At 35.0% G+C, this 14,025-nt stretch overlaps 1 protein-coding gene across 2 annotated transcripts in view; it reads left to right on the plus strand.

Annotated features, from left to right (window-relative positions):
- The window catches only part of LOC144970418 (dol-P-Man:Man(5)GlcNAc(2)-PP-Dol alpha-1,3-mannosyltransferase-like), a 13,270-nt gene extending 537 nt beyond the window's left edge, over positions 1–12,733 (plus strand). For both annotated transcript variants that reach the window (XM_078910040.1, XM_078910041.1), the window contains exons 2-9: positions 591–690; positions 1,674–1,821; positions 2,464–2,624; positions 4,652–4,772; positions 5,819–6,024; positions 6,671–6,734; positions 8,045–8,181; positions 9,369–12,733. In XM_078910040.1, the coding sequence (XP_078766166.1) occupies positions 591–690; positions 1,674–1,821; positions 2,464–2,624; positions 4,652–4,772; positions 5,819–6,024; positions 6,671–6,734; positions 8,045–8,181; positions 9,369–9,633 (1,202 nt within the window). In that variant the 3' untranslated portion in view covers positions 9,634–12,733. The remainder of the gene's footprint in view (positions 1–590; positions 691–1,673; positions 1,822–2,463; positions 2,625–4,651; positions 4,773–5,818; positions 6,025–6,670; positions 6,735–8,044; positions 8,182–9,368) is intronic.
- The last annotated feature ends 1,292 nt before the right edge of the window (positions 12,734–14,025 follow it).

The raw sequence follows: 14,025 nt of genomic DNA on the forward strand, positions 1-14,025 counted from the left end.
GATGGGGAGGGGGAAGGGTTGACATGGCAGAGAAACTTACCAAAAAGAGGAAAATTGAGGGGTGGGGGGTTGCTTTTATTTTTTTATTTTTTTTGTTGACAATTGTCTTCTTGACCGTGACCAATCTGATACCGTAGTATCGGGTTTAAGGTAAACGGAAGATTTTTCTTGTTCTTCTCTTTCTTTCTTTCTTCTTCATTATCTTGGGAGGCCTTCCGAAAGTTCCTACATCCCCGGTATTCTTGTTTTTTTAAAGTCTCCACCCTCCCAAACCCCCTACTAGAACAAGAATAATGGGGATGTAGGAGATTTTTTTTTTTGGTATAGCTATTTTCTATTCAGCTGATTATAACTGAATGAAGGTCGGTATAGATTTCATTTAATTTTAAAGCAAGATATCTTGCAATTGCCAGAAATTTTAACTAGTTTTTGGACTAAGATTGACGAAGAGGAGTAAAACATTAGAAATACAGGAATGCTTTCTGTCAAAATCAAAAAGACGTAATAAAAGAAGATTTGTGTTGCATTTTTAAAATTTTTAGATGTTCGATATAACTTAACTTAGAATAATGTCCATTTCTCTTTCTCAGACACTGAAATTGATTGGGTTGCTTATATGCAAGAAGTTGAGGGTGTAGTAAATGGAACTTATGACTATACACAGCTTAAAGGAGACACAGGGCCTTTGGTGTAAGTTTTTTTTTTCTTGGTTTCCCTCTTTTTTTTTCTTTTTTTTTACTCAGTTAACTCAATTAGAATAAAACAAAATTAGTTTTGAACTTGATACCATGAATTTGTCTTCTAGGCGATTGCTTAACTTCTAGGGCACGACTTCCTTGAAAATCTTGGGACATGCAAAAAAATTTGAGGAAGCCATGTCTTCCCATAACAACTTGAAATTTCAAGAGAGATAACTTTAGACATGACATTTTACAGGGAGTTGGGGAGAGGGGGGAGGGGGGTTTGAAGAATTGTTATGTTGTTTCCATTGTTTTTAGGGGTTTTACGGCGCTTTCAGCACTTTTAGGTCTTTTCAGTGCCAGTTTTTATGGAAAAAGTTGTAGGTCTGAAGTTAAAAGGACTAAAGAAAAACTAAGTAAAATGAGACAAATCGGGAACAGAAGATTCCATGAGCAATCTATCAATGGCATTACCTAAAAGTTTCATAAATGCTTCTCCACCTTGTAATTGTTATTATTATTATTATTATTATTATTATTATTATTATTATTATTATTATTATTATTATTATTATTATTATTTAAAAAAAAAAAAAAATTATGCCTTTTGCGCCACGATATCATAAGAAATCGTCGCCTAGGCATTCCACGAAGGAATCTAGATAACTCATCAAACAAGATGTCTGATATCAACAGGAATCACCCATGTTGTCCAAGTGAGCCAATTGGGGGTTAATAATCTTGCTCAAGGAAAACAACGAAAGCGGGCTCATCTGGATCACAGTGCAGTGCCTTAACCACTCTGCCACGTCGCCATGTATTATTATTACATTATCATTAATATTATTATTATTATTTTATTATTATTATTATTATTATTATTACTATTGTTTATGATTATTGTTTTTGTTATTATTGATTCTATTAGTATTGAACATTACATAATTTTAGGTATTTTAAAATTATTTATCTCTTTCATAATTTACATTTCAGATACCCAGCAGGCTTCGTGTATTTGTTTATGGGCCTGTATCACATGACTCAACAGGGGTCAAATATTAGACTTGCTCAGTACTTTTTTGCTGCTCTCTACCTTCTCAATGTGTTCATTGTATTCAAAATCTACAAACAAGCTCAGAAGGTAAGAATAAGGTAGCTATTTCTATTTTTAGTAGTTATGTCGCCACCCTCATTAACCATTTAATAGCGCGATACTATATTTTAAAAATTTCAAGTCCTTTCATTAATTATCTGGTTATGATTGCAGCTTTAATTATTTTCACCAAGAGAACAAATATAGAGATGCATTCTTAAAATGAAGCAGGAGAATGCTGAGTTTTAGAATTTTATATATAGAAAGCTTTTTGAAGTGCACTGGGCATATTATTATCAAAGAACTTATATAAAGCGCAATATCCACTAAATGTGCTTTTAGCACTTTTCAAAGGATCCGAAATCAACAACATTTAACTGAGGACAAGACATAACCTTTGTTGGTATTATTACAATTTTTTTTTCAATAGAGACGATGTTACAGCACCGGCCATGGTGAGAGAAATCTGAGTAAAGGTCATTTTTTCAAGAACTCAACTTTTGCACAGGTTTAATGGGACTTGAACCCTGGACCTACATATCACAAATCAAGTGTCATACCACTAGAACACAAAGCCTCACCAAAAAATTAATTGATCATTGCATATTTACAAATGTGAATTTGCATACATTATTGTTAATATCATTCAGACACTTCATCAATTAGTTTTGGTCATTTTATATTCCTCAGATTCCACCCTATGCCTTTTTCTTCATGTGTGCCTTGTCATACCGGATCCATTCCATCTACATATTGAGACTTTTCAATGACCCCGTGGCCATGGTTTTCCTCTACATTGCTGTTTTTTTGTTTTTGAAAGGAAGGTGGTCTTGGGGTTGCCTCTTCTTCAGGTATAATATGTTTTTATTATCTAGCTTTTGTTTTCAATCTTAAATATTATAACACCATTTTATGGATTTAATTATTTTCTAATTATTAAACTTGCGATCATGTGTGTCATTGGGATGTAGCCACTATTTAAGCTGTATTTAAACCGAAATTTTGGGGACCTTCTAAACCATTTCGGTTTAAAGACATTTTGGTTTAAAGCAAGTTCCCGTTTTGCAATGTTTTTCAAGGGTAGTACTTAGCCTATTTAAGGAATTTGTTCATTTAATAGTATCATGGGTTTCCCGTTAAATGGAGTTGTTGAATAAATGCTGTCTTCGTAACCATTATTTTTTTGTATTTTTTTTTTTTTTTTTTTTTTTTTTTTGTGTGTGTTTTAAAAATATTTTTGGGGGTTTTCATTTTCAATTCAAAATTGTTGAAAGAGTTGAGTTCGGGATGTCGTGTATTTTACATATCTCCGTCTTGATCAACCTTTTTTTTTTCAGACTTCACATAGTATTTTGATTTTAAACTCCAACGTTTAAGCACAGTGCTTTCTTTTAGTAAAATGCAAAGCTAAAAAAAGATCGAAAGTTCTTGTGCGATAATTGATAATGAATGATGTGCAGCTACTCAGAGGTGAAGTGAAATGGAAATGAAAAGGCGTGTCAATGCTAAGCTGTCTACTACACATCTCTCTTTTGTTGAAAAGCCATTAGGTTCAAAGGCCTAATTACATAGAACCTCCCCCCCCCCTCCTTATCGTCGTGTTGAAAATCCAGTCAGTTCCAAAGCATCAACACACGAGCGAGAACATCTCGCTTGCGTGATTCTACACCCCAACTCCCCCTCTTTCCTCATTTTTTGCCTGCCAGTCAACCGCTGTCTTCCTTTGTCTGTGCGATTGTGGTGTGAATGCCCTGGGTGTTGGCCAAGCCCAAGTGCAGTGATTGAAGTGTTTGCCTCCCCCCCCCCCACCCCACCCATCACCCTCATCTTATACTTACGCTCTGTTTAATATCGCCGGGCATTATTACGTGTGGCCACCTTCCCGAATTTTTGAAGACAAATAGAGAGAGAAAAAGGGAAGGTGCTCTCAGGTTGTTTCGGTTTAAAGAAAGTCCTGCTTAGAAGTATTTCGGTTCATCGTAAGAATTAATACAAAGATAATGAAGAAACTCGTACAATTTATTAAATTCTTTGCGGTTTAAGGTATTTTTCGGTTTAGCTTCTTTCGGTTTAAAGTAATTTTACTGTATTTATCAAGAACGTGAGACCATTGCAGCTAGATATCTTGTAGTGACATAATGTTATCTAAAGAGGGAGCTAGATTCTTGCGTCAAGATCTGATGTTAAAAGTAGCTACCCAATTGGTGTGTATGATGGACGGAAGTGCAGAAAATAACCTGACTTTGCTACGGGATGAACCGAGTCTGTTTTCAGGACTTTTTGTGTAAAAATATTTTTTTATTGAGCAAAAGTGAGTACGGAGAGAGAACGTGAGTAAGAGCCTTTTCCAATGACTCAACTATGTGCTACTCAAAATGGGACTTGAACCCTGGGCCGTCCAATCTGAAGGCAAGTGTCATACAACTAGACCAGATAGCCACATGTGTATGAGTAGAGTGGAGTGCCCTACTTGTAGAGCATTGGGGCCCTGGTATGGTAGTGTCCTTATTGATTATAAATCCCTATTCTTTTGCAGGGGGGGGGGGTATTCTTAAGATATATGCTTGTATGTTCATCAGGTTCACGCATAGCATCATGGTATTTCTAATTTTTTTCTAATGTTATTAATGAAAAGACAGAATGCCATTTAGATCATGTTCTCATCTGCACAAAAATGGTAATGGTAAAATATGCTGAAAGAAAAATCCAATCAATTACCTTCCTTCCTATATATTTCCTATGAAATTTCTTTTCTTTTTTTTTTTGAAATGACAGAAAACAAAAATAACAGGATGAACAAAAAACAACAAGTAGCTTTAATAAAAACAACAAAATGAGCATTGTTTTAAATATCCTCTTATCTCCATTCAACTGACAGTCTGGGTGTTTCCATTAAGATGAACCTGTTGTTGTTTGCTCCTGCCCTTCTCTATCTACTATTGGCCACTCAAGGAATCGCTGGGACCATCAAACATCTCATTATTTGTGCCTTGCCTCAAGTGAGTAGTAGTAAACAAAAATAAAAAGTGTCAACATCGATATGTTGTGTAGTTTTTATGTAACAGTCGACTACTTCAACTTATTCTCTCTTCACAAAAGATAATAAGGCAATAGATACTTATTTTTATTGTATTGTGATTTCTTCTGCTATTTTAAAGTGAATAAACCAACACAATAAAACATTATAATACTGTTTCTTGTCTTATAATCAATTGTGTTTTTATCTTTCAATGGATAACGGGGGTCCTGACAGCTCATTCTGTAAAGCACTAGCAAAGGGGCCAAGATCGATCCCAGGTGAAGCCAAGATATTTTCAGACCACCCTGTCCACCCAGCAATGATTTGGTAACTGGGTCTGCTAGATCTGGCAGATAGTACTTTCTGGTAGACCTGCATTTTTTCAATAAGGTAGCATTCAATTTCTATTGTCCATTTCACACTATTGAAACTGGGATAAATTCTGGCTTCTTGGGCCTTAAGAGCCTGGTTTCTGGAAAGTTCAAAATACAATTAAAAATGGATGGAACGCTAGTCTATTGTAATTATTTCTGCTAAATCTTAAACACCCTATTACCCAGTCACTTGTGGGTGGGCAGAGGACTCAGAAAAAAAACCTAACTTGTCTTCATGGCTATCTAAAGCTTACTTTCTATTTCACCTTTGATATCACCTTGCTTACCTTTACATTCTGACATCAATCTCACCACTTACCGGAATGCAGTTTTTGACCGGCTATGAGGTCTTGTGGTATGTCACTCGCCTTCAAACTGGAAGGTTCAGGATTCGAGTCCTGCTCTGAGAAGCCGAAAAGGCTCTCAACTCACATTCTCTCAATTGTAATATTGCCTAACAGGCATCATGTCTCGTCTTACATAGGGGTCCCTTGTAAAGCGCTTTGAGCTTTTTATTGGTTTTTACGCTGTATAAATGTTCTACAGTTTTTATCTCTAAATATTCAAAGGCAATTGATTAAACAATCAACTCTTTTTATTTTTAAAATTCATGTGACTGGTGTATATAATTTTACCAATCTTTTTTTCTCAGCTGGTGCTTGCTCTTCCTTTTCTGATGGTCAACCCTATTGGATACATTGTAAGATCTTTTGATCTCAGTCGCCAATTTTTCTACGTATGGACAGTCAACTGGCGTCTGCTTCCTGAAGAAGTTTTTCTTAACAAGTATTTCCAAGTCGGACTCCTATGTGGCCACATTGTCCTACTCATCGTATTTTTCCTGTTCAAATGGACGAGGTATGTGATTTTCATGAACTTGTTTCAAATCAAAAGATACTATCTGTACCCTTTTTATTTTTATTTTTTTGTCAAATCAAGTATAATCAAGTATTTAAAAGGATCTTTGACAAAAAAGCAATTGAAGTTGTTTTTTTCTATAATGTTATATTGTGCTCACAAACCTGCCACAATTTCATTGTAAGAAATTACTTTCTGACATTACATCTGCTACTATAGTATGGGTGCGAGATCGCTGGGTTGTTTTTTGTTTTTTTTTTATCCAGTCATTATAATGCCTGCCTTTTTATTATTTAGTTTACCAAAGTAGTCCGGGGTAAGTATGGCTTCGTTTTTGTAATTTTAAAATTGTAATTTGAGTGCAGTCTTTTTTGAATGGTCAGAAATTTCTACAGGCTTTTTTTTCCCAATATTAGCACCCATGTTGTAGAGTTTTATCAATGAACAATGCAATTTATTGGTAGGTTGATCAATAAATAGTTTTGTTCATATTTTACTCATGTAAAATTCAAGTTTATAAAGTTTCTAAATTCTTGAATGTTAGAATTTATTTCATGTCAACGATTTACACTTGATTGTCTTTTTCATAATGAGTATAAGTTTTTTCAAGTTCTTTTGTTTATTTTTGTTATCTTTTTTTTTTCAGATATTTTCCAAAGTTTTCTTTGCAAGCAACAGAGACTGGTTTAAAAAAGATACTGCGTCCTGATCATATCCTTTATCATTTTATAAAGTTGATGTTTTACACAATCACTAGTATTACACTTTCATGTACTATGTAATGCAGATGAGATATAGAATTATGTAAATTCATGCTGTTTTTATTTTGAGAGCTACCTCAATCGCTTGCTTGGCTGAAAATATTTTCAAAATCACTTGCTTGGTATGGAGATGAAAAAAAAAAAAAATGAGATATCAGCCTTTCATTTCACAGGGATGCCCCTTTTCGGTTAAACCCAGAATAGCGGGTGGTTGGATGGGAGCATCACCCTTGAATCATATACCTATGATGTTCGCATGGGTGTACGATCCGATAGTGATGTCGTTTCTTCTTCTCTTTACTGCCTATCCTGCTTCTTTGGTTTGTGATTGTATTTTTGACAGGGGATATTTTTTTTTCTGTAAATCTTCTGCCTGTTTGTTCTTAGTTATTTATAGTTTAGCTTATATCTTTAGGTTATGATTTTGATTTACATTTGTACTATTTTTGTTAGATTGCTTGTTTTTTTGTTTCAGCGGTCTCTCATATAACCTCATTTGTGTTGGAAGAGACCTAAAGCAATAAACAATAAACAGACAAACCCAGAATACTGGCTTTTTTTAATTCTCTTGCTATCGGTTCTTTGGGGGTGGGGGAGAGATATTTTAATAGTCTTTTAAGGCAACATTTAGGGAGAAGCTAGATGGATATATATCCTTTTTTATGATTTAATGGTAATACCATTTCATGAAGAGAAGCTTTGCACGAAATATTTTCAAATGGTCTTTATGCGAAATTTTTAAAGGTTTTTTGTTTCTAGCAAAGGACAGCCTCCCCGTGTGGTGTCCGGGGTCCCTCAACAGAGAGGGTCAAGAATAGTCCAATGCCAAGCCAGCGTGTCGTAAAAGGCGACTAATGGTGTGTGATTCCCCCATCTTTGAGTCACCTGGTCCTCCAGGTTGGGGGTTGGCAAAGGGTTAACACCCCTTTCCGTTAAGCTCAAACCGTTACAGAAATGCAGACGGACAAACCAAATCCTTTTTTTAGCTTGTTAGCTCAGGAAAGAGAAGGATGGAAACTGTTTGTCTGTGGCCTATACCCTGACCCAGGGTGAAAAAGGCAGTGATGATGAAAGGACAGCCCTTATTTGACTTGAATTTAAGTTAATTTGCCCCATGTATATTCTTGTCATTAGAGGAAATGACTGAAGATCTACACTTAACATTTTATCAAGTCTGATTTTTTTATTCTTTCCCCCTTTTTTTTTGTTTTTCTGAGAAACCCCATAAAATCAACGTTATCCTCCTTGACTTGTTCACACAGATCCTATTTCCTTTATTCACGGCCAATTTTATCGGTATGTGTTTTAGCCGATCCCTCCACTACCAGTTCTATGTGTGGTATTTTCACAGTCTTCACTATTTAGTGTGGACGTGTCCCTATCCAAATGTGCTAAGGTATGGTTAAACTGGAAAGTCATTTTATATTACAGTTCACTCTCCTTTGTCCTACGTTGGATAGTTGTAGACTCCACTTTTTTGCTTCTCAGACTCAAACAAAAATCTTTTTTTTCCCGCTTAGTTATCTCCCAGCTTATATACAAACTGCTGCTATATGGTTGTGAGAGCTGGACCATAAACAAGACCATGGTTAAAAGACTGGAGGCAGTGGAAATGTGGTTTTACAGAAGAATGATGAGGGTGTCATGGATGGAAAGGAAAAGAAATGAAGAAATTTTAGAAATGGCAAACAGAAAAAGATCACTGATAACAAAAATCATCAAACGCCAAATGGAATTTTTAGGACACATTATCCGCCACCCTGGTTTGGAAATACTCGCCTTGACTGGAAAGATGAATGGAAAAAGAATAAGAGGAAGACAAAGAATAACGTATTTGAAAGGGATAAGAACTTGGACAGATGAAGCTGAGAAAGGTGGCGCTGCTTTAATAGAATTGGCAAGAGATAGATCAGCTTGGCGGAAGATGACCTCCGACGTCTGCTTCAGATATGGAACTACATGAGATGAGATGAGATATATACAAACTCTCCTTGAAATAATATTCATATTTCAGAAGTTGCTCAATTCCGGAGAGGGAACTGAACTTTTTGTTATTTTATTATTATTATTATTATTATTATTATTATTATTATTATTATTATTATTATTATTATTATTATTATTATTATTATTATTAATTATTATTATTATTATTATTGTTATTATTTTTGTTTTTATAGGTATATACTCAGATATTCACAAAATTTGATTACCAATTCCAATTTATTTCATTTATATTACATTCTAATTTCCTATAATAAAAATAATGAGAAAACATATTTAATTCTTTTTAATCTATATATCTAGAGGGTTTTGGTAATCCTATCCTGTATATAATTGTTTCATTTTGTTTCTGGATGGGGTCTTTTATCCCCTCATAATGGGCAGGGAGGCACTTACTATGACCTAAATCTGCCGCAAGCGCAATAATCCTTAAAAACAAACATTTAGTTTATTAATTACCGTTCGTACATGAGGATGAGATATCTGAGTGGTTTAACATTGTTTGTGATGATGACAATGTGCTTTTATTACTCTCATAGATTTTGTCTCAGCTTTATGTATTCTTTACTTTTATTTCAGAATTCTCATTTTAGGTCTGATAGAATGGAGTTGGAACACTTATCCCTCTACAGTGACCTCTAGTGGAGTTCTACACGCGTGTCACGCCCTTATCCTCATCGGTCTTCTAGTCAGTCAACCTCATGTCAATGATGTTGGAAGGGAACAAGACAAGGGTGGCCACTCACAGTCACACGTTTTAAATGATAACAAAAATATTGGTGATAGGAAAGAGAATAGTAGAAAGGGAAGGGGGCAAAGTACTGAAAAATTGAAAGTGAGATAGATGGTGTGGTTATCATTTTTTTTTTTAGTTTTGTTATTTAGCTTTTATTTGAAAATCAAGTAATTTTCCTTGATTTGTGTGTGTTCGTGTGAATTTGTGTAAGTTAACTCAAATATCAGTCAATCATTACAATTGACTTCTTCTTCTTCTTCTTCTTCTTCTTCTTCTTCTTCTTCTTCTTCTTCTTCTTCTTCTTCTTCTTCTTCTTCTTCTCCTTCTTCTTCTTCTTCTTCTTCTTCTTCTTCTTCTTCTTCTTCATCTTCTTTTATTCTTCCTCCTCTTCCTCCTCCCCCCCCCCCCCTCCTCCACATCTTCCCTCCCCTCCTATCTAGAATAAAGAATCATGGTGTCACAATCACACATCATCTACTCATATTTTGTGCCACAGTATTATGGTTAACTTGTGTAGAATTGTCAAACATGATAGCTGGGACGAGGTGAAAGCATACAAAATTGGAATATTTCAGTTATTCTATTTCTATTCTACTTACAAATCGAGCATAATATCTTAAGGTATTTTCAATGAGACATTTTAGTTTACCAGTCCATATTGTTGGATCTTCCATTTTGATTATAATGTTATTTCAGCCATTGCTACCAGCTGCAATGACCTGTCTTTTATAATTTGACCTTATGGAAAGTGCTGAGGTTCACCCCAAACTACACACTACACTTAGAAGCAATGTAAAATCTGACCCACCATCTCACAGTGGTATTATGTCGGGATGAAGTAGGTGATGGAAATTGAATTCACAGCTACACTGCCGTTTTATTTAAGAACACAATAGGTGCGATTTGGTTAGCATTGCATATACTGTGTTTTTTAAAACAACAGCAGTGCAAATATGAAACATTTGATTAACTTCTGTTCGGTATAGTGCAGTACAAATATAATGTCTTACATTGCAAAAGCCTTAAGTTCGTCTTTCTTTTCATTTTTATTCTATATTCAATTTTCAGGGTTCAGTTCATCTCAACACAATACCGTTTTGAGACGGTGGGTCACATTTATACTACAAAAGTAGCTTAAAGCCATAAAAATTATCTGACATTGATGAGTTAAGTATTGAATTGAAAAGAGAGTGTCTTTAAAGTACACTGTAGTAGTCCTTCAGAGCCACTAGGCCCATGGAGCTGGAGTTTATCCCGGTTTCTTTAGTGTGAAATGGACAATAGCAATTGCTTGCTATTCTTTGTATAGGACGCTTGTCTCTCACAAAGTGCTTTCCATCATATCTAACAGGCCCAGCTACCCGATCGCTGCTGGGTGGACAGGGGGGGGGGTCAGAAAAAAATCTAGACTGTACCCAGGTTCGATTACAGTCCTTTTGCGTGTGAATGTACTGGCAGTGAGAGACTTGAAGTGTGTGGTGAGACAAATAGGTGCAGTTTCCAGAAGTTAGCTAGATTATCAATGACTGTTTTTCATCTAAATTGCTCTAAAAGTGGGTGTTAGTGCAGTGAAAATGGCTATCGTTCAAAATTTTCCTCATTTTATATATATATAAATTTTTGTCACCATTAGCACTGTTAAATATGTACATGCCTACTTGAATATCTAAAAGTTCGTAATTTTTGAGAGATAAAGATTGTAGTCGCTCTAGTTGGCTTTAAAAATCATCAAAAACCCTCACCAGGGTTAAAGAATACTTCAAAATCCTTAAAATTATGTAGTCTGGAATCAGCTTTGATTTACATTAAGTTTTATGACTTAGAGATGCTCATGAAGTTCTGAAATTGGAGGAAAAATTTCGTAATTCTACAAATTTTTCGTAATGGTAGGCAGGTCTGTAAATGTATTATCGTGAGTAAGTATTGAATTGCAAAGAGAGTGTCTTTAAACTATACTGTCCTGTTATATTATAGTCTGCTGAGCTGATTTTTAAAACAGGGTACAAGAAGGTGAATATTTGATCATAAAGCTTGATTATTGCAAGGTTATGGACCAAACAAAGTGACGGTTATTTTTCTTGTATTTTGTTCTTGCTTTTCTGTTATGCTAGTTGTTGTATTTGATACTGGTGCTCCCGTTTTTTCATTGAAATAATTTAAAGGATGAGAAAGAGAGAGATTATATATTATTACAAGTAGTATTATTATTACTACTACTACTACTACTACTACTACTACTACTACTACTACTACTACTACTACTACTACTACTACTACTACTACTACTACTACTACTGCTACAACTGTTTATGAATGTTATTAATATTTTTGTTCATATTGTTGATGTACATTTGTAGTTTTATGCATCGCGTTTGAAGACTGACATTTATTTGATTCCTACGCAAACACCATATTGTTAGAATATATAGATCGGTGCTATGATATTTTATGGAGAGAAAAAAAATGTTTAATTTTTAAGTCTATCCATCTCTCTGTCTTGTTACGAGCTTGTGCTTGTGATGACTTTTAGATAAAATAATGAGAAGCATCTGGGTGGGGTCCTTTGTCCTCCCATAGTGGGCAGGGACGCACTTACTGTGTCTTCTATACCCATATATCTGTTTTCCAACATGCTTTCTGTCTTTGTCTTGGAATTAGAATACTTAAGTTTTGTCGGAGTCCTTGGCTGGGAGGGAAACAATCAAATGTATAGATATAGTTTTGGGAGGTTTTTAGGTGATATCAAACTAAGTTCATGTGTGCGGTTGGAATCTACATCGTTGCCCTATTTAAACCAGTCCCCTTTGTCTTACTTATTCTCATGTCCTTTTAATAATGAATCTAGATTTTTTTTACTATTCAATTTTCTTCCTTTTCACCGGCACTGAAATGACCCAAATGTGTCGCAAGCACTGTTAAACCCTTAAAACATTTTTTTTTTTTTTTTAATAAAGAAATTCAATTATAGGCATTAGGTCCATTCCGAAATAATACCATTTGAAGCTTATTGGACATTTCAGTTTTGGTGTTTCCCTCACTCAGTCACTAGTGTTTTCATAACTGTTGTTCCTTTAGAGTAGATTCCTGCTGCCTTATCAATGCTGAAATGTGATTTAAATTTCATGATATATAGTAATAATAAATGGTGAATATAGTTAAAATGATTTGTAGATGTTATATGGAATAATAAACCTACATTGTGTCATTAGCTGCCTTCTATGTAATTGTTTTGTTGTTACTATTAAGGGGGGGGGGGGGGGCGAGGTTGCAGAGTGGTTAACGCATTGAACTGTGACCTGGAAAGTTCTAGGTTCAAGTCCTGCTTCGAGCACTTTTATTTACTTTTTTTACTTGGGAAGGTGTGTTAGCCTCCAATTTACTCGCTTTGGACAGCAAGGGCGATTCCTATTGACATCAGACGTCTGTTTGGTGGATCTATATTCTATCATGGAAAGCTTACGTGAGGGCATATCACAATGTGGTGCAGATGACGGGCGGAGTTGTTTTGTTTTTTCTATCAGAGACTCCTGTGTTAATATGCCTTGATCGCTATGGCACAACGGTCACAAAATCTTGGTTGGGGTCTTTTGACCTCCCATGATGAACAAATAGGTGTCTATTTCAATTGTAAAACCAAAAACTAGAGGTGCCTAAGAGTCAATAAAATAGAGAGAAAGATAAAGTGAGTAAATTTGACATAAATAAGGGAACTAACTCAAGCAAAACAGAAAAAAACAAAACAAAAAGTATGCCAGCAGCTTATGAGTCAAATTTACTCCCTTTATCTTTCTCTATATTTGAACCAGCCCATTTGTCTTTCTTTTCTTCTCTACTTTTAACCAGACCTAAAACCGCTGAAATGTATGACCTCATTGTGTCGAAAGCGCCATAAAACCTCTAAATACAAACACGGTCCCACAATCAATCTTAGAGTTTTCTTCCAGTTCCCCATTACATGTTGTCTCTTCTAACCCTCTTTATCTGTTTTTCTCTTTACGTCTTGCTTTATGTCCCCTAATTGGAATAAAGTTTCTTGGCTCAAACCCTAATCCTTAGCCTATAAACAGTTGTTTTTCGTTGTTTTTGTCTTTTTTTTTTTTTTTTAACATGATATATTTTTCGTTCCTTAAAAAGACAAGACTGTAACCAGTCCGGTACTCATTTTGATTTTGAGTATGGTGAGAAAATGAATAAATATCTTTTTTTTTCCAGGGACTCTATTTTTGCTGTAGATAAGTTGGCCATCTCTTAAATAGGTTGTCCCTTTCTCTCTGTCCGGAATTAAGACAATTTGGTTTTGGCCACCAAGTCTTCACGGGAGTTCTCTGACTTTAGAAGGGCAGTCTCATATTCGGGTCCTTTTTTTTTTTTTTTGTGTATGTGTCTATTTATCTATCTAGTAATTTATTTATCTTTTCACTTTTAGATTATTTTTTTTGGGGGGGGAGGGGGGGGATGGAGGGGGGTGTTTTAATGCTGAAAAAATGCTGAAAACTTATA

The sequence above is a fragment of the Berghia stephanieae genome, chromosome 4 (genome assembly GCF_034508935.2).
Source record: "Berghia stephanieae isolate SIO BIC M18660-M18661 chromosome 4, UCSD_Bste_1.3, whole genome shotgun sequence".
NCBI lineage: Eukaryota > Metazoa > Mollusca > Gastropoda > Nudibranchia > Aeolidiidae > Berghia > Berghia stephanieae.